The sequence below is a fragment of the Rhipicephalus microplus genome, chromosome 10, assembly GCF_043290135.1.
Source record: "Rhipicephalus microplus isolate Deutch F79 chromosome 10, USDA_Rmic, whole genome shotgun sequence".
NCBI lineage: Eukaryota > Metazoa > Arthropoda > Arachnida > Ixodida > Ixodidae > Rhipicephalus > Rhipicephalus microplus.
In genome coordinates, this window is record NC_134709.1 from 67,177,253 (window position 1) to 67,198,809 (window position 21,557).

General features: G+C 46.6%; 1 protein-coding gene across 4 annotated transcripts in view; it reads right to left on the reverse strand.

Annotated features, from left to right (window-relative positions):
• The window catches only part of LOC119180943 (KICSTOR complex protein SZT2-like), a 290,449-nt gene that overhangs the window by 50,145 nt on the left and 218,747 nt on the right, over window positions 1–21,557 (reverse strand). For all 4 annotated transcript variants that reach the window (XM_075875777.1, XM_075875778.1, XM_075875776.1 and 1 more), the window contains 5 exons: window positions 13,904–14,107; window positions 10,043–10,194; window positions 8,709–8,892; window positions 5,136–5,323; window positions 1,985–2,126 (listed from right to left, as the gene is read on the reverse strand). In XM_075875777.1, coding sequence (XP_075731892.1) covers window positions 1,985–2,126; window positions 5,136–5,323; window positions 8,709–8,892; window positions 10,043–10,194; window positions 13,904–14,107 — 870 coding nt within the window. The remainder of the gene's footprint in view (window positions 1–1,984; window positions 2,127–5,135; window positions 5,324–8,708; window positions 8,893–10,042; window positions 10,195–13,903; window positions 14,108–21,557) is intronic.

A 21,557-nucleotide genomic window follows, 5' to 3' on the forward strand; every position in this document is an offset into this window, starting at 1 on the left:
CAAAATTTTGCAATGCAATTCCAGGCTCAGATACTTATTGCTATGCAGTAAACCCAATCTTTGACATTTCAATGCATTTTCAGAGCCTGAAAATGCGTCAACTAAGTCTAAAACACGCGTTGGCACCATTAGAAACCGCTGCTGTATTGTTGCTAATCATCATAAAGCCTGGACGCCGCCATTGCGCGATAGCGACGGCGATGAAGCTGCCCTATTTTTGTTTTGCCACTGACTTGCTTTTGAGCCGCAGACGATCCAAACCTGAAGCTCAGTCGCTCAGTTCATGGTTTCCTTCACGCAGCTGCCGCAGCTGCTGGGTGCAAACGCGAAGCGATGCACTTTCCCGATTCCTATGCTTATCATTTTATTTGTGCTTGGCCAGTGTGGTACCTAATCAAAGTGGCTGTTCGTCCTCATTATCAACAAAATCAGCTAGCCGCGAGTGATGGATGATAAGAATGGCATAGAATAACACAAAAGTCACCGCTCCACGATACCCCGCCTCCATCTCGGCGTTCTCAGATACTTTTGACGGCGGACAGCTGCTGGTGTTAACATGCTAATGCAACTGTTTGGTTCGTTCACGAAAGCGGTTTTAGGCGTTGTTTCAGCGTACTTTTCACTATGGCCTTGCTATGCAAGGCCATAGTGAAAAGCGTACTTTTCACTATGCGTACTTTTCACTATGGCCTTGCTATGCAAGGCCATAGTGAAAAGTACGCTGAAACAACGCCTAAAACCGCTTTCGTGAACGAACCAAACAGTTGCATTAGCATGTTTGCGGTTTTAGGCGTTGTTTCAGCGTACTTTTCACTATGGCCTTGCTATGCATGGGTGAGAATCAAGTCGTGATGCAGCTGGGAAAGAATAGGAAGCAGCGGACATTTTTTTAATTTTGAGAATAAACGTTCTTTTGTTTAGTAGCTCAGATCAGCTATCTGTTTTCGATTTCACTACAACGAAATTTTTTCCGCGCTCCGTGAGTTTCATTGTAGCGGGGTTCGACTGTAGCTTTGAAACTCAATGTGCACTCAATGAAGAAAATGTACGTCTATTCATCAATTTCGAATAATTTGCAATTTCTTATTATTTAAATTCATATCAAAGCGATTCTGAATACTGTAATAGTTCTTCAAGTATTCTCCCTAGCCTACACCTTACTTATGTAACACTCTATAAAGCACTGCCCATTAGACTCACCTGGCCTCAATAGCTACAGGCTTCCCGAGTGTACAAATAGTGATCATTTAACATCATTAGGCTGCGTATTGCTGCAAAAAATCACTTTGCAGGAGACACCATGTTAGACGGTCGTTCAATGTGCTGCTTACCAGGACCAACGTCAAGAGCATTTTTTTTTTCTTACCTTGAAAAAAGTACAAACAAAAGGGACTGCATGCACTTTGCGTCTAATATTGAATTTTCTTAATGCAAGAATTGAAGCTGACTGATTGAATGAATAATTAGATATTCAATTACTTAAACACACAAAACAGTACAATCCTTTATTTTCTGTTTCGGAATGTCACATTCAAGTGCCTTGAAATCACAACATACAAATTTGACACATTTGCAGACGATGGATTCACTGCTGATGGAGATATCAACAGTGTTGTTTCGTATCTTTTGATTTGAGTGTCCCTTGTAAGTACCTGAGGGTCAAGCATTATGCCTGCATCAAAATGCAGCCATTGCATGCAGCTCGCGTTCTTCAAGGTCAGCAGTCGAGCACCTGATCATAGCAGCGGCATTATGAAATTAGCTGCCGAGGGGGTGGATGAAGGTTATGTCTTTGCACTTCTGCAGATTATGCCTTATGCACTTCCGTGCACGCATTGCCAGCTCTACTCTGCTCTGCAAAATACAGCTGTGCCCAATAAATACTAGCCACATTGGTGCTCATATCTGTTGAGGATCACGCCTACCCTGGCTACAGTGAAAGATCTGGCAGACACAATCCCAACTTTGCGTCCTTATCTCTCACCTTTAGTCACCCGGTGGCTCTCGATGTATGCTGACAAGCTAGAGATCCCCATGAATGCCTTCCACTGGGCCATGTCCCGACCGACAACAATGAAGCATCGCTGGCTGCCGGGAACTGCCGTTTCAACATATTTCTCTGGAAACTGGAATTGGTCACAATTAAAGCATGGTTACTTAAGTGTTACAGTAACAACTACATAATTTTAAAACTGGTAATGTCAAATAATTTACACATATCGTGCAAAGATACTATATTTACATGACTCCAGCCATTATTTAGATTATTTTACGATCATCCGGGCTTATGGCTACCAAGCGATGCTTCGAACTGCACCCGGTCTACTAGAATACGGCCACTGGTGCCACACAAAAAACTCTTATAATCAGTAATCTTTTTGGCTTCTGACTAGGTCAATGAATCAGCGTACTCTTTGATGCCTGTTGTCATACTCTAAATGAAACCTCACTCTAGGGTCGAGTATTTATGTGCACGTTTTCTCTTTTTGAGCACATTAGCTTCTAGGTTGTCTTGTAGAAATGCCCTCTTTATGCACTCGAAGGTGCAGTGCAACAAAACAGATTTCTCAGTGGAGCCAATACAACCAACTTTATGCCACAAGATATGGCGGGGGATGATGATGACGCCATTACTGGCAGGGCTGTAACTTCTGCCATCTTAGAGCAGGGCGCAACTTCAGAAGGCCTTTTCTCATCAAAGGTGGACGAATGTGAGACTGCACCAATGAAAGCACACTCTAGACTGATGTCATGAGCCTGACACCTGGTGACACCGCCCTCTGGCTGATGTGTGGGACTACAGCAGTGCTTCATCATGAGAAAGTCAGCAGGAGGGCAAAAAATTTGTTATAGGCGGTATTTGGATATTAGCCACTACTCGAGAAAAGCTAAAGCAGTCAAGCTTTAACTGCACTAAAATTGTCAGAAGGTAAAAAAAAGAACACCATGTTTTCAATGAAAAAAAAAAAAAACCTTGATTAGGTGTAAAAGCAAGCACTCTTATGATACAATAACATGATAAGTCACACAGAGCACCCAATAAAATGCTGCGGCGCAAGGCTGAGCCCGTGATCTTTTGGTTGTACTAGATTTGGTTGTACTAGGGCTGCAGTAATGTTGTCAGTGTGTCGGTGATAACTACTGCCGACCGCTGCGGGCGGCACAGGTTGCATGGCACCAAGCAAAGTTTGTCGCAAGTCACCAAGAGATGACCATTGTAACGAACAAGGCCTAAATCACTCACACAATGCTTTGAACAACCACACCGAACTTCTTTATTCCCAAAACTCAACCCTAACTCTTCTTCTCCCAGTCCCAATTATGATGGTGGCGCCGTAACGTAGCGCCCTCTCACGGCCAACCTCACACCATAATGTCTTGTCAGGTTAGTGAGATTAACCGACACGGTCGGGGATTTTTTTTCTACCAGCACTCGCATCACACAGTGTGCGAGCCTCCAGGATTTTACCTCCATCGAAGCACGATTGCTGTGACCGCGAGTGAACGAGCATGATTCAGGTCAGTAAAGGAGCATTGTAACCACTAGGGAACCGCAATAGTAGAAAACATGTGACGCGCACAACGGTTCAGAAACACTTGACACACCAACAACATGACCAAGTGCGAAATAAAAACCAGAAAAGCAGGTGCACAAAAAACAAGTATACTGGTGTAAATGATGACGCTAAAGCTGACTGAAAAAGAAATATTGCGTCCCCTAGGGCGTTTTGCCAGCCAAGGAAGAGCGGGCATGGCCTCTGAAACTAGAAGATTATGCACGCTCTCTATTGTGATACGACACAGTCGACTTGTGGAACCCAAGCTTGACCAAGCGGGTGGAAAATCTCATAGAGTTTTCCAAAATTAACTAGAGGGCACTCTGGCACTGCGATCGTTCTGCGACCATGGGAATGATGGGTAGTACACACATTTGCCTAGTCTTTGTACTTGCGGGTGGCAAATCGTACTTGCGGCTTCGTTTATTGCTGGTTACGGTTTTGTTTTGAAAGAAAGAACGAACCTTTTTGAACTTAGTGACTTGATTCGAAATGGCAAGCCTAAAAGAATAAGGCTGTGAAGCGCAAACGGTGAACATTTGCTAGTTTATGTTTTCGTGAAAAAACAGCTCTAAGCCACACGAACACACATGGAGCCAGAAGCAGGTCAGAAGTACGAAAATTAGACAAATGTGTGTACTACCCATCGTTCCCATGCTCGCTGAAGCGCCGTGTGCTGCAGCTCCCATAGACACTAGCGCCAGAGTTCCCTCTAGTGTATATTAAGAAACTCTATGGAAAATCTTACACGGTGGTTCTTAAGCAGCATGGCTCAAAATGAGCACTTCAGTTTGAAAAAAAATCAAACTTAGAGCATGAATTTGTACTAAAAATTGGTCGTGAAAATGTATCAGTGCTTTAGGAACCTTGACAGTGTATTTATGAAGTCTCAAATATCCATGAAGTCTGAATTTTCGGAGCTTAGAAATTTGTCGACGAATGTAAACAGATGGGAGCTCGCTTGGTACAGGTTACAAGGTGGTGATCGGTCATTGGTTTGGAGCCTTTGTGACCTGATCTGTGCCTGCATGAGACATTGGCAGTGCATGTGCACAAGGGTCATCGCCGCTTGGAGACACCTCTACTCACCGCTTCATTCTAAGCAGGTCAAGCTCTTCGTACGCTTTGAGTAATACGGCTTAGTAGAGATGCATATTGGTCGGGACCAGACAAAATTTTCAATAAAGTGATATTTAGAGTTCAGCAATATTGTTATAATGAGGAATTACTGTATTTTTTTTAATCACCAGGCAACTGGCAATTGCAAATCAGTCTCCTGGATAGGACCTGAACTAGGCCATCTTCTCTGTGAGAAGTCGTTTTGCAGCCTTGCAAATTTATTAGCAGAGTTTATTTTGATCAAAAGATTCAAGTTTTCAGGGTACCAATTCTGGAGGTGACTTAGGTTCTGAATTGCTGTGATTCGCAGGCTCATACATAAAAGGAGCCTACAGCCCTGAAACATGTCTGTCAATGTTTATAAAGAATTTAGTGCCTTTTTAATAAAAGCAATGGTGAAGATTGTGGTACCCTACCAACTTGCACCAGAGTGGCACCGCAAAAGTTCATCAGGCTCACCATAGAGTGCTTAACGAGCGGGTTGAAGTGGACAAACTCAGTGGACCGACTCGTGCTCTCCTCCGTGAACATGGCAAGTGAAATTTCGGGGGCGAGGTTCTTGAGGCCATTCTGGAACTCCTTCAAGATCAGTGGGACGGCTCGTCGGGCCTTGACAGAGCAGCGGTGTACAACCAAGCTGGGTACACCTGTATGGGGAAATATTTTAAGATAGCAATAAAAACAAAAATGTGAAAAAGATTGTGCGAGCTCGATGCAATTCAATGCATATTTTGGAATCTGTGAAACCAAGCATCGGCAAAGGGGTTAGGTAAAAGCTACAGAACAGTCTATTTTGATCATAGTGAAAAGCAACTACATGAAATTGCTAGAACATTAGCAGAGCCTTTTGCACAAGTCCTCCTAAAAAATTTTTGGTATATTAAGTGGTATATGCATAACTGAACTTGGATGATAAAACTGTGCAAAAAATGAGATAAATATTCATAACAAAAACCAACTAGCCCAAATCAAGACAATGATATACATCAGTTCTGTTCACAACAAATGTCACAGTAGGTGCACTCAACAGAATAAATTTTGATTAAGGCATTATCATCTTATCACTTTTTGAAGTCTTACAGAGTTTCAACTAAGCTGGCGACTTTTCCATCGGCACTCAGGTTGTTCTTTAACTGGCTAAACAGCTAGATGAGGAGGGCGGAAACAATGCGACGAAAAATAAAACAGAATCTGAACAACAAAAAAAGCAGCCCACTGTCATTTCAAGCTCGCATTGGCTGCCTGGAGAAAAAACACGTAATGGGCCAAAATTCAAAACACTATTAGGCGTGAATGTAAACATTCGACAGATGTCTTTCTGGTTGGGTATGAAAACTGGGAAATAATTTAAACTCCAACCGAAATTAAACTTCGAACCAAATTTAAACTCACCCCACTATTAGGCCTGCATGAATAGCAGTAAAATAGCAGCAAAACAAAAAAGAAAAAACGCAGCACACTGTACAATCGAACCCATTCATAAGAAACTCTAAAGTGCCACAAAAATGGCTGTTATGTAAGTAGTTCAGTGTACAGCGAATTCCTGTTAAGATAAACTCAGTTAAGAAGTCAAATTCTTGGTATCCCACACACAACAAGGGAATGTTTGTTTGGCTTCCCATAGACTCAATGCCCAAATGCAATGAAAGAAAAAAAATCAGCTTAAGACGAACCACTTAACAGGTAGTCTTCTGTTACAATGAAGTCTCACAGTGACTGCAAAGGTTAGCAATTTTGGGCAAAATGAACACTGCAGTCATGCTTGCGCATTCATGTGAATGAAGGAAAGTTAAAAAAAAAAGAAAGCTCTTTCATTTACCTTTTATTTTAAAACTGCGTAATCTTGTACACGTTAGATTCATGTAAGTGTGGTATCTGAAGGCATAGTTCTAATCTTAGTTGAGCCAAATTAACTCTTTTTTTTTTGTCATTCTTCCCCATTTTAATGTCTATACATTTGCTTTAGAGTAACATGTCGCATTTACACAACTATAGGTTCACCCGTTTTGTCTTTACTTGAAATCTGAAGTGGGGGGTCAACCTAGCATCGAAAACAAGTTTCCGTTATTAGGTTGGTTTTCTGACTGATCCCCGCGTACTACTGCAAAGCTAGCTTTTCTGCACAGTTTGCAAGTACTGCCGCAAAGCCACCTTGGCATAATGAAATTTGCAGTTTCTTTAGACATCGCAAATATTAAAAACAAATAATAACAAAATGTGCTCATGCTCCTTTTTTTTTTTTTTTTTGTCACAAGATTTTAGGAGGGTCAACCTGCATTCGCATCGACTTAAAATGGCGTAAATAATGTATATGAATGCACTTTGCATGTGGCATGTCTTTCTTGAGAGGCACTTCTGAAGAGCCAACTCCTGATAAGACAAACAAATGACTGAGGTCCAATCCGAGTTCGCTGTTAACGGTAGTCTACTGCATATAGACTCGCGCCTGAAAGCGTGCAGGCTTAAAATTTTATTTTCCTGCGCATTTTCATTAACCTTTCTTGTGCATTTTCAGCCCCCGCCCCGCAACCCTACACGGCTGCAACGGTCTGTGGACGAGCACGGTTGGACAAGGTCTTTTGCAATCAATTTAAGCTTGCATTTCGTCACTACATTATCGGTAAAAGAGTAAGTAAACATTTTCTATTTGAGCTTTGGGTCTTTTAGCTTTGGACCAGAATGGACAAAAAATGGGGAAAGGTTTTGGACCACAAAGGGTTAGAAGTGCGAACAACCCCTCGGGTGACAAGCTTTTCTTTCATTGCAAAATGATGCCCGCTGCATGATCACAAGAGAATCGACCCACCTTTTCAGAAAAATGGACACTATTTAACTAGGGCACAAGACTGTTGTGCGGGCCAAATCATACCTAGCTAGTTGCATGCAGCGCATCGCCTGCTCAGCTCATGTCATTGCTGGGCCACTTGCTACATGCGAATGTTTGTGCGTTCTTTGTACCTGCTTCACTCCGGAGCGAGCACCTGAGCGGCGAGTAGACTTGTTTGTTCAACGCAGCAAAGAGGAGCATTTAGCAAGCAACATTCACTCCGATGTTTCTGCAATGCCGTGGTGGTCCCGGGTTAGTGTGCTTGGGTTGTCGCCTAATGAAACATGCAGCATGCGCTTGCTGTCAGTGCATTGACGTTTTTTAGTGCATGCCACAAGTAAACTGAAGCAGGGTCTGCGCGAGCATGCACCTCTCTGAGGTTTTAGAATGCCTGATACAACTTTTCTTTTTAATGCATATGTGCCACATTTTTAGAGTGAAAGTGTGTCGTGTTTGTTGTAAAAGTAGTAGGCTTTAAAAAATGTTTGCTATACAGTAGACTGTCGTTAAACGGAATCTGAAGGGACTAGGAGAATGTGTTCTATTTAACAGGAGTTCCGTTCACTGAGAGATGAAGAAGAGTGGAGAATTCAAGTACGAAAGCAACCACGCTGAAGGCAGTTGTCCCATTTAAGCAGCAGTTCCAACAGATTTTCGTTTACTGGGTAGCACAAAAAAACTGTAGGAGCATAAAAATATGGTTGTCGTAACTGTTAGATTATTGGGTTTAGGATCATTACAAAAGTGCCTGACTGCAATAGAATGCTACGATATCAACACCCCGCAAGGCCCACGTGAGACACTCATCTTTCACAGGCTCTGCGATTAAAAATGAATTAAGGTGCTAAGAGTCGACAGCTTAAATAAGCAAGATAGGTTTAGAGCATTGGCAGAAAAAACAAAACAGAAAAAAGACTGACAGAACCTGAGTCCTTGCAGGCTTAAGTATAAAAATGCATTGTAAAGGTTAGAGCCATGGTTGCCAGATTTGGCTACTTTTTTTATGCTGGCGGTGGCATAAAAAAAATGCCTTGATTGTTTGGCTTCTTCTTAGCTACTTTCTTGTTTCCATGATTTTAACTGGAGTGTCAATATCTGATGTTGCAGCCATTGCCGTTCGAGTATGCAGCGTCAAACAAGGTGGCCAAGTCCTGCCACCATTATCACCACTATTGCTATCAAAGTGTATTGCCCGTTTCACTTACGAATTTCCACTCCGCCTTCGAGAAACCCATGAACCCCGTGCTGAAACATGGTGTTTAATGTCTTGCTGCTGCTTGAGGCCCAGGTTTCAGATGCAACAGACTCTGCCTCCATAGATCGCACGGTGCCCTTGGTGCCGCCAGTCGGCAGAGATGGTGCAACATCGGCAAACAGCGAATCAGAGAACTGAAAAGATTAACAAAAATTGACAACCACTTTGGCATTTATTTCTGTGAGCACTGTAGTTCTGTCCCAGAACACAAAGAACTACAGTGGCACCACTGTCTCGTGGAACCAATGTAGTTCCACCGCAAACTATGAGAAGGAATAAGCAAGGCTTTATCTGTTCTCGTTCTTCTTGTGCTGCTCAATTTCAGTATAGAATGCAAACATGCATGTTCAAATACTCTGCCAAGCTTCCTAGCATGTCACATTCAACAATACACCAACACCACCTGCCCACACAAGTGAAGATTGTTGGAGTGTTATCACCCCTTGTAAAGTCATTTGCGCCTCGTGGCGCGCACGTCTCGAGGATAGGCCGCACTTAGGGTTAACAACCATTGAGCAGTAGGCGGCATTGTGCTTGCGCGTGTTTACCACCACCAACATGATCATTATTACGGTTAGCGCTGTAGCGCCAGCAGTGACGCCTGGCAGCGAGGCTGGGTAATACAGGAGCGACACATGAGACAGGAGCGGCTCTATTCGGCCTGTAGCGGGTGGCAGGGATGGTCGTCTCCTGACAAGGTCCCGCGAGATGCGACGGCAGTGGGCCGTCTCATGTAGGTTTCTAGCGGTGAGTTGAACATCAGCGACATCGCTTTCCTGTTACCTTTCATGTTGATTGAGTGTATTGGAATATTGTATAAGGTTGTGTTTTAGCATGTCACTAGTGAGGTATTTGATTCAACTGACGATATCGTCGATGTAAAAGTAATTTAATATATGTACATGTTGTTCTGGTTCACTTCGACCATGCCGATTCTGTCTGTGTGTTTCGAGAGCGGCGAAGAACTCACATTACGAGACTCCACAAGCTTTTGCTACCATACAACTAGTTTTGTTATTTTTTCTGTGGTAATGCATGCAACATATTTTATGGAAAAGCAATGAAACATGCTTGTGTCCAAGCAAATGCAGTGCTCATTGGACATACAGTGATGTGCCTTTTTAGTCGCCAGAATTGGTCACATGTCAGTGGTGTGCACTATGAAACAAATAGAATCAAATGAGAAGGATCTATCGACTGTAATGGCCCAAAAATAATGCGCAGCTGGCACATCTGGGTAGTGGCACCTGCTTCAAGCCGTACAAATGGGAAATGAAAGCTCACATTAAACTCTGTCGGGTTTTCTTTGGGTGATTTGACTTTCTCCGAAACGTCGGGCACAGAAGAGGACATTTCTTTGCCCCGGGAGGCGAACATGCTGAATAGGGAGGGCTTGTCACGTGCTTGCTCAGCAAGGACACGACCTGACCTGCGCACTGCAATGAGAAAGAAAAAAAAAGATGATTAGAAAGCACTGCACGAACCTCATACTAAATGTACCACGAGATGGCAAGTCAAGCTGGTTGATTAGTGTCTACCGCAGGAAGACCTTGAAATGAGAAGGTGTAAAAATGAACAGTTAAGCTTCAAGCTATCGTCTTTCAGTGGACTTTCCTCTATTTTTTGGGTGCTTCTGTCGTGTCTGGTCATTTTGGTTCAACGTGCACCATATAGAGGTAACAGTTTTCGAAACCCAGGATTAGCAAGAAAAGTCGTATTTTCTTGAATTCACATAAAAACAATGCCAATAACGAGGGACAAGAAAAGAAGGAGACAGACAGCGGCACTGACTTACAAGATTTATTTGCTAAAACCGCGCAATATATACCTGAGCAGTATCTGACAAAAATAAAAAAGACAAATCAAAGAAAACAGAATTAACCTAACAGCCGAATAATCATCGTAATTTGTCTTTAATTCTTTGATTTGTCTTTTCTCTTTCTGTCAGATACTGCTCAAGTATATATTGCGCGGTTCCAGCAAATAAATCTTGTTGTTAGTCAGTTCCGCGGTCTGTCTTCTTCTTTTCTTGTCCCTCGTTATTGGCGCTGTTTTTTATGTGAATTATGTCATACAAACTCGCCCAAGCAACCACGTTAGCTATTTTCTTGAACCACTGTCACTCTGCCAAGGGGTGCATTGAGAATAAGAATGGAGTGGCTCATTCACTTATTTGAAGTGAAGAACAGCCCTAGCTTTCGCAAGCAGACCCACTTGTTATTGCGAGAGTACAAGGCACAGCACCAGGGCCTTTTCGTTTAGTTGCATGCTGCAGGGAGCCATTCTCCTGCTCCAACACACTAGTGATGCACTTGCTGTATATTTCCGCACCTTGTACCTAGTATAGTAACCCCATGCCTACCGTACTGTTCCAGGTCTGGGTGCCTCTGCAGTCTGAAAATTTTGCCGGAAACAAACTAGAGATGTGCGAACAGTAAATGTTAGGTAAAAAGCAATTCAAAGCAAATAGTGATTCGGTCAAATAATTTCGAATTCGAATATTTCAAATAGTATATGACACATATCACAAAGCACAATGAGCACATTTATCATGACCTGACCAACCTGCACAATATTTTTTAAAGGCTGGAAAAAGGTATGAGCAAATTTCACTGCCTCGGTTTGTAGTGAAGCGAAGCAACTTTAAATAGCAACGCAAAAGACAGTTCGTTCGATGCTCATCAATTCGGGAAATTGGATGATTTAGACGGGCTCTCCGGTGTGCATCTGTCACACCGAAACTGAAACCGAAACCAGTTAATCGAGAACTACACAGTAATGCAAAGCAGTTAGCTCTGCCCTTTCTAGCTTTCACTCTACTGTTAGAGACATTTGTCTGCGAGCATGAATGTTCGTTTAATTCGAATAAGTCAATCCCGGATATATCGAACTCGAAGGGGATTGCGGAATAGTTTGATATATTGATAATTGGAAATATAAAATATGCGTATTTAAGGCCTATATCAAAGCATTTCATACCTCGACAATCATTACAAGCACTAACATAACGATTCGCTCACAGTATAATGAAGAACAAGGTCTGAGCTGCAAGTTACCACACTTTTTTTTCGCATGAAAATTGTCCGTGAACTTGTCTTACTTCTTGCGTGCTGTCAAGTTCTAGTAATCATTAATATCACTGAAGCTTTTCAAATAAGCGAATCCAGCCCATTCGTCTACAAGAGCATTGATTAATGCAGAACGCCAATGCAAGCTTTGAAGAGCGGCAAAAGGTTGGTCAGTAGCGGGGCGACAGCAAAGGCACTGGCATATTCATAACCGCACATGTGCACTTCCGCGGCACTGACAACGGCAGCAATGCTCTCAGCATCGATGCAGTCAGAGGCAGCTACGTCGTCATCTACACCGATGAAGTTGCTCACTGTCCGAGATGGTGCCCGGATACGCTAAGTTGCAGAATTCACAGATGCACGGTACGCCATTGTCAGCGGTCACGATGCCTTCTAAGTCGTCCCCTGGCCCGCAGGGAAGTTTACGATGGTGCTTTACTAGACGTCACTACAAACACCAGTCATAAATTTCATTGCTATGTGCGGGTCAACATTCTCTTGAACTCCTGACAAAAGATTGATCAGGGATGAGGCGAGAAGTACACAAATCCACAAGGCACGAAAGACAAAGCCAAGTTCCCACCGTCGTCATGTAGGCGATATCGATGTCACTTGTGGCTTTGTAGGTGGCAGCCATAGAATTAATATAACAGACTCTATACAGTAGTACATAACTCAATGGTGGCAGCCACTGCTTTCAGCTGCTTTGATGCAAAAAACTGGAAAAAGCGTAGCCTCCGAGACATGCGCTTTAAAGCCGAAAACACTAAAAATACGTCACAAGATTGCACATCTGGAAGGCCATGCTTTTCAGGCTCGCATTCCATTTTGTGCCCAAAACAAACAAGAAAGGGAATGCGAACACTTCAACGACACCACCGAGTCACTTTGCATTCTCATTTTGGTGTCCTCGACAATCGGTCTTTTTGAAAAACACTATGCCTGCGCATTAGGACCTGCAGATCGCGCAACAAACATACTGGTGCACTTGCAAGAGCTGCACAACGAACCAGATCAGCCCGATGCAATAACACCACCTTTTCTTCACTTGTGTGCGAAAAGGGATCGGAACTTATTAATACACGGCTGAAAATTGATCGATATTTGCTAGGAAGAATGCACTTTTGCGCTTTGGTGCGGCACAGCGTTCAATATAGCGAATGTACCGCTGAATGTCCCGCTGTGTGGGAGTTCCGTATACGGGTACACTGGTCCCATGCTATTGCATGGGAAATTGAAGTTGATTTTACAACTGTTTGATATAGCCAATAATTCTATGTATGTGAGTTTGATATATCTGGGATTGACTGTATCACAAAATTTTGAAGAACTTCAATTCATATCGAAGAACATTCAGATACTGCAATATTCGTTCAAATACTCGAAGCACTTGAATATTCACACAAGCCTAATATAAACCTGTTTTCTAATGTGAGAACAATAGAGCGTTTCTGGCCAAGCAGCACACAGTGTCTTTGCATGCTGAGTGCACGCGCTCAGCTGCGTCTTGCACAGGACAGGCCACGTAATCTTGCCACACCGAGACGCATTACTAAGCCAGAACTGGACAGGTTTGGCCTTTTTAAACAAGGTGTGGGCCCTCATAACATTTTAGACACTACTACAAGACTCTGAAATTTGGCCAGTTAGTGTGCATTTTACTTTAAAATGAGGAAGTGGCAACTTGTAAAAAAATACCAAAAAGCAAGTCACCAACTGACCATAGATTGGCCTCGACTAATCGATTCACTCAGACTTGAGCAATAAGTCTGAATCTACTATATATCGGCCTTGACCAATCTACTCAGTTGGACTCGCTCAGACTCAAACTGAACAGTAAGTCTGAGTGAGTTCGGGTGAGTAACAGTGGGGTGAGTTTGAGTGAGTCCAGTGGAAGAAAGTTTTTGAGAGTGTGAGCCTGAGCGACTCTGACTCAGCAAAATTTTGGTGAGTCCAGGTCCGAGTGAGTCCAAAACACAAAATGTACTTTTTAAGTGAGTTCCGACTTCTTTTGCCGACCTGTGCAACCGACTGATCCATGTTCAACGAAAGCGTCTATTAAAAACTCACTTGCCTTTCACGGGCGTTGGGGGCTCGCTGAAGCAGGCGGGCTCTTCCTCGTCGTAGGCCTCGTGGAAGATTGGGCAGGTGAGGAGGCGGTACTCCATCAGGACGTCCCAGTAGGCGTGCTGCACCGTACTCTGCAGGCGCTGCACCAGGTGCTCCTGGTAGTCCTTGCCCACGCACCACACTTGGAAGCGAATCATCGCCATTGGCCCTGCACACAGACAAGGCATGTTGCGTAACAGGCACCGTACAAGTACCAGCCCTAATTTACCACACCAAAGAAAAATCCCCTTAGAAAAATAAGGGCTTCCGTTATATCGTGTACCAACGTCTCCTCTATATTTTCTCAATGCCAGGGCAAACGCTTGTGCCTCGGCCGGAACTATTGGTCGGCCTAGGTTCAGGAAGTCATCGTGGTTCAACGCCACCTGAAGGGTACGACTGCTTGCGTCACACGAGCCTGAGTGCGTGACACTGCTGTTCTCGCAGAGGCGCTGTAGATGCATAGTCTCTCTTCTGTGTCACACGTATGTCAGATTTCTTCCCTCGTACTCCTTCTTTTGCGGCTTGTAGCAACCCCGCCGCTTATGCTCACTGCTTATGTGGCACTCTTTAAAGCATACAGCAGCATCGCAGCGAAGTGTTCCCATTAGTAGCACACATAGTACCACGAATAAAGATGCACCCTCTAAAAACACCACGTCTCTTAGGAAGCCAGAGTGGTAGCCGATACAGCAATCATGAGGGATGACAGACACCACCCCACGAATAGGAAGACAACTGATTATGTCGTGAGGCCCCACCTGAAGGGTACTCTCCCCCTTGAATGCAAAGCAGCTGCGAAGGCTACCCGACGGGGGACAGCAGGCAACGGCAGCACGGGAGAGGGTGGTGAACAGCCAGAATGAGCGCATCTGACTGGCACTGAAACAGTAGAGGAGGTGCTGCCTGTAGAGTCATGTCATCGTCGTCAGCTATCTTGTGCTCTCTGCAGGACGAAGACCTCCCCCGCTGTTCTACAACTTACCCTATTCTGCGTGAGCTCGTTTCTTTTATGTCTGAAGATGTTCTTTTATTTCTTCGCTCTGCCTAGCCCTTTGCCATCTTCAGCTGCACTTCCCTCCATTTATTATCCGCTCCAATGCTCAAATTGGGCACTGTGTTGTGTCGTGCGACCTCTGGTGTCAGGTGAACACACCAGCAAGTTGTGCTACCCTTTGTGAGGGCAGGTTCGACTGATTAGGGCAACTTAAACACTCGTTGGCGAGACTGACGAAGATATTCGCACTGTGGTGCCATCATCACCATCATTTCTTGATCACCGCGCCGCGCCTCTCGTGCAGCGAAGGCTAGCTCGAGCGGCGAGAGGATTAGAACAGGCTAGCGCACTTGGTGTGTCGGACGTGGACAGCCACCGCGGCTCCGCTTCAGGTGTGGAATAAAGTGGCGAGAAAACGACACGACTACGTTGGCCGCCGTCCCGTCTTCCTCTCTCGCTACATTGGTGACCCGGAGAACACGCCCTTCGCCGAGCGGCCCGCTGCCATGTTCCCGCAACTCTGCCCGCCAGTGCCGCCGTTCCAATCGACCTACCCCAAGGTATGGTTCATGCAGCTCGATGCCGTTCTTGCGCTGAATGGCGTCACGAACCAGCCGCTGATGCATGCCATTCTTCATGATGCCCTTCCGGTAGAGTTGCGTCATCTCTCTGCCACTTCAACCTCCAGCCAGCAGCCTGACGATGACCTCTGCTCTGCGGTGCTGGCCAGCTATGGCCTCACCTACCACCCGCTGCCGTTTACCCGTGACTTTCAGGTTTTCCCTGCGTCGCAGCCTGCTGGACCCTCCGGCCTGCAGCTCTCATCTGACCGCAACCTAACTTCCCCGATAACGTCTCCCTCCACCTTTGGTTCGGCCATTAGCGCAGTGATTCTCGCACCCGGTCACAGATCCGACGAGGTTCTTGAAGTCGTTCCTGCTGCCAACAACCTGTCCACCACGAAGTGCGTTTTTTCGAAGTCCTCGGCCGAAGGTCCTTCTGGCACGCTTGCTACCTGCACGTTTTCCACGAAAGCGACGGCACGCGACACCGTGGCCCCACCAGACTCCATGACGACCACCTTGCCGCCCACCTCGGAGTCTGGCACAGGTGACCTTTCACCGGTTATTGACTTCCCGACCTCGAAGCTTTCGCCTTCAACAACGTCCGATAAACGAGACTTAACCTCTCGTCTGGCCACTAGCGACGCGTGTCATGCGCCCGACTGCCCATACGCCAAGGTTCTCGACATTTGGGCTGAAAGCAACCAGTCAGCACAAGCCTGGCAGCCTCAATTCGACCCGCCACTGCCCCCGTTCCGGACCTCTCGCCTAGAGTCGTGGTTCGAGGAGTTTGCGGCGGCCTTGTATCACAACGGCATCTGGATCCAAGAGCTCATGTACGAGGTATTGGAATACCATCTTCCACATGACCTCAAACACCACCTCACATACTTCTCCTGGAGCCCTCGCCCGTACGATCACTTGCGAGATGCCGTGCTCAAGTTTTATGGCCTTAAACATGCTCCTCCTCCCGAAAATGACACAACTGCACCTAGCTCATCACCTTCCAGGGCGCCTCTCGCCCCAGAGCCAGTCCAGACCATTCCCCTGCCGGCAATTGACCACATAGATTCGACACCGGCCGCTGCCCCGTGCACCGTCGCATTCGCTGCAGAGACTTGGTCAGCTGAACTGTCTGTCCCGGGCGATTCGACGACCTCAGCTGGGCCAGCTGACCTTCCTGCAGACTCCCCGCCTGTCCCGGCACCTGTGGAGGCCCGCGACACCACTCACACTATGGACCCAGAGCCCGCTGTGACACTCCACGCCATCAGTTTCCCCTGCACACCGGTGCCTGCTGCTCAAAACTTCGTGGACTGCCAGCACCTACTAACATCATTCTCGATGTATCCTACAGAAGTTCAAGCCTCTGAGCATGCACGGCTGAACGTGCATGATGCTGTGACGATGTCAGGAAATCCCGAGGGCCGCACGCCTGGCTCACCACAGGTGGAGCACACTGTGCATGCCCCAACAGATGCGCAGTTAAACCATCCGCCTACCACTACGTACGCGTGCTTGATCATTTCAACGCCGTCGACGGCCCATGACAACTGTGACGCCACATACCCGCCGCTCGATCCCACACCACCAAACGTCGGTTCTAGCTCGAACAACGCGACGACTCATCGGCGTACGCCTACGCGTCACACGTCGTCAAAGGTCGGAAAAAGCAATCTATCAGTGCCCTCTGAGCCGGCTCGTTATCACTGTAAACCATGTCGCACTTCATCGGTCCAAAGCGCACCGTCTCCAACTTATCTGCACCCTACTCGGCCGACCAGGTGGCCGCCGCAGCCGGTAATGTGCCACCGGAAGCGACGGTACCAGCACGGTAAACACACTACCAGGGTTGACCGCACTCCCTGTCGTCGTTCCCACCAGCTCCAACATGGAAGTAACACTAGACCCTCTGGACTGGCCGTACTACGCTCATGCTACAGTCCATCTTTTAAGCATCAGTGTCCGAGTGCGCGCGACAATCGACCGCACCGAAACGGCCCGTGTGTGTTCTCGGCCCTTGACCATTTTTCGCCTTGTCGTTGGTACTCGCTATCGACAAAAGTGTCCCTTCATGACGACCCTCACCCGCTCCTTCCAACAGCGTGCCTGCGTAGCCACCCTCGTCCGCTGCGCCATTCCCAGTGTCGCCCACCAGGACCCGCTGCTTACCGATGGCCCATCAACGTTGACAACCTGGACTTTCCAAATGAACACTTTATGGATTGTCGTTCATGTATATAGCTTTTGTCACTATCTCTTTTTTTTTTTTATATGCCTTCAAATCGCGCAAAGCGCTAGGGGGGGAGCCCTGTGGTGCCATCATCACCATCATCATTTCTTGATCACCGCGCCGCGCCTCTCGTGCAGCGGAGGCTAGCTCGAGCGGCGCGAGGATTAGAACAGGCTAGCGCACTTGGTGTGTCGGACGTGGACAACCACCGCGGCTCCGCTTCAGGCGTGGAATAAAGTGGCGAGAGAACGACACGACTACGTGGGCCGCCGTCCCGTCTTCCTCTCTCGCTACAGCACGAAGGTGAAAACATGTTTATAATGCAAGGGATGACATTGAGGTTAGTGATGAAGGAACGTTACAAAAAGGGGTTACAATAACAAACACCGCTCTCAAGTAACATAACGTCATTCCCCACTACACTAAACAAGTTTGGCAAGGTTTCACCATGGACTGGTTGAAGACTGATCGGCTGATGAGTTGCTGCGTGGAGTTTGACATCGACAGCAGAAACAGGCCATGTGTGGTTGTAACCCAGCAGAATCAACGTGAATAAAACTCGCCTCGGGACTAATGATAGGCTTGAGTTTTGAATGTGCCTGTGTCCCAGCACACGGGACCGGCGCCGGCTAATGGAACACCAGTTGGGGTGAACGACTCACGGGCAGACAGCAGGCAATGGTCAGCTTCGGGGTCAGAACCCGACGAGCGCCTCGGCCAGCGACTGCTTCTCCGTCACGTTCTCGAACCCACCTCTTCTTTCTCCACTTCCCTTCCTTCATGTTCGGCTTGGCTTCCCGATCACGGTATTGTCTTCTAGCCTGTCTTGTCGTTTTCATCGACGCACCACACAGAAAAAAACCTTAATCACTGCGCACCACCAGAACGTACCACGCACAACATGACACCCGTCAATGCCGCAGGATGAAGCCACATCTATAACGATGTCTGTTTTTTGAATTCTGTAGCCAACCTGGCGTGGCCTTGCACATCATGTGACCTGTCTCACACCGGCCAATCAACCCTCGCTCCTCTCCTTAGAACGCGATGCAATAAACCTTGGGAGAACACCCTCCAGCCTCACCCGAACACTGCGTCTTGTGTCATCTTTCTGGGCGCCCTCCATTCGCTAAACCTTTCTGTCAACAACCGCGGGCTATGCCGCGCTCCAGGCAATAACATTGATTATCTGTCCCACTCATGACTTGATTCACCCAAATCTATTTTCGATATCAGATACTCACATTTGTTCTCTGATTCACTCTGTCCTTTTCTACATTAGAGTTATGCCTATCATTTATGGTACCAACACTCGCTGGGTGACTCTTAACTTCTTTTCTGATCTCTCTGCCATTCTCTGTGTTTCTGCCCTGTGTGTTAGAATGGGCAATGTGCAGTGGTTGTACACAGTTGTTTGACTGCTAACTTGGGCACTGATGATTTGGGCATGCCTCCAATAATCACAGCTACGTGGTGCAAACCACATGCTTAAAGAATGAAGATGACCGAAATTCCGAAAGCCTTAAAGAGGACCACTTAATAAACTAGACCCCGCTCCAATCCCAACCACATGCTATTTTAGCCTACAAGAAAAGCAAAAAAAAAAGTGACACTTTTGTTTTCACACGTTTCCAGCATAATCATTAGCCAAATGCTTCTAATGGCTCAAGAAAATCAGCCCTAGCGACACCTAGCCGAATCAGCAGTTCATGACTTACTAACACCCCTTGTGATGAGCCATACCGCTAAGTATGAAAGACCTCTCTGCTTAAACTGTTTGTTTCTGCTATAATGAGGCGTTTTAGAGTGGCACTCTTTTATAAAACAGGAGAGCAGTCACGACACGTCAAATGGTAATGGCGGAACCAGTCTGAGTACCCAGCCAACCAAACATCGTCTTCTTCACCGGCTGAGTCATACCCCCTGCCTTTCTGAGTAGCACTCATCTTCTTCACTACATTTTCCTCCCCTCCGGAAAAGAGCCATCCTGGCGACTCATGGGCAGGAGACAATAGAGGGATCATAATACGGTTTTAGGCGGTCTATGTGGACGGTCTCAAGTCCACGGCGTCGTTGATCATGGGGCTGCTCTAGCGGCTCGACGATGTAATTGACGGGTGAAGTTTGCTTAACCACACGGTAAGGGCCGTCATACTTGTACGTCAGTTTCGTTTAGAGACCAGGGCTGGTTGAAGGGATGCGAAGCCAGGCAAGGTCATCTGATGCATAAGAAGCCGGAGGCGTCGGGCTATCGCGGTGGTGTTTCTGTCGTTGCTGTTCAGCACTTGTGAAGGAGCGGGCAAGCTGACGACACTCTTCCGCGTATTTAGCAGCTTGTGACATCGTCGTCGACTCAGCAACATCCGGGTGGTAAGGAAGGATGGTGTCTAGCGTGCAAGAGGGCTCGCGACCATAAAGGAGGAAGTATGGAGAGAAACCAGTGGTTGTCTGGACAGCAGTATTATGCGCGTATGTTACAAAAGGGAGAATACTGTCCCAGTTGGTGTGATCGGTTGCGACGTACATTGACAGCATATCTCCTAATGTACGGTTGAATCGTTCTGTATTGCCATTAGTTTGAGGATGATACGCAGTGGTGGTGCGATGAATGACTTGGCATTCCTTGAGAAGCGATTCGACGGCGTCCGACAAAAACACACGCTCTCGGTCACTCAGGAGTTCACGTGGTGCACCGTAACGTAAAATGATCTGATGCAGTATTAAATGACCGACGTCACTGGCTGACGCAGAAGAGAGTGGTGAAGTTTCTGCGTAGCGCGTAAGGTGATCGATAGCGACGATTACCCAGCGATTTCCAGCCGGTGTAATCGGAAGAGGTCCATACAGGTCGATACCAACATGGTCAAACGGTCGGGCAGGACAAGGTAAGGGTTGTAGTGGAGCTGGAGAACTTGGAGTAGGATTCTTCCGGCGTTGGCAAGCAAGACAGGAACGCACGTAGCAACGAACGAAGCGATACATTCCACGCCAGTAGTAGCGGTGGGACAGGCGGGTGTAGGTTTTTAACACTCCAGCATGGGCGCATTGTGGGTCGGCGTGAAAGGAGGCGCATATGTCTGAGCGGAGACTACTGGGAATGACTAGGAGCCATTGGCGTCCTTCGGAGAGATAATTCCGTCTGTATAACAAACCATCTCTGATAACGAAGTGCTGTATTTGACGGCGCATACCTCTAGAGATATTTTGCAAGGGAGCTCGACTCAACAAGTTGATAAGTGAAGCGATCCAAGGATCTTTTCGTTTCTCCTGTAGCATGTCGCTGACACTAAGTGCAGATACGTCGGGGGCAGGCGAAGACGGCGACTTGTCACTACATCGTAGAGGTGATCGGGACAAAGCGTCTGCATCGGAATGTTTTCGGCCAGGTCAGAATATTTTCGGCCAGATAGGTAAACGACGTGAATGTCGTACTCTTGTAGCCGAAGCGCCCAACGGGCGAGCCGGCTGGTGGGATCTTTTAACGAGGAGAGCCAACATAATGCGTGATGATCTGTAACCACACTGAATGGGCGCCCGTAAAGATAGGGTCGAAACTTGCCTATGGCCCATATGATGGCTAGACACTCTTTTTCGGTGACTAAATAGTTGGCTTCTGCTTTTGTGAGTGCACAGCTGGCGTAAGAGACGACGTACTCATCAAATCCAGGTTTACGCTGGGCGAGCACAGCACCGAGGCCAACTCCGCTAGCATCCGTGTGTATTTCCGTCAGGGCAAGTGGATCAAAATGTGGCAGTATATGAGGTGACGTAAGAAGGTGGCGGAGTGTGGCAAATGCATCATCACAAGCTGACGACCAACTAGAAA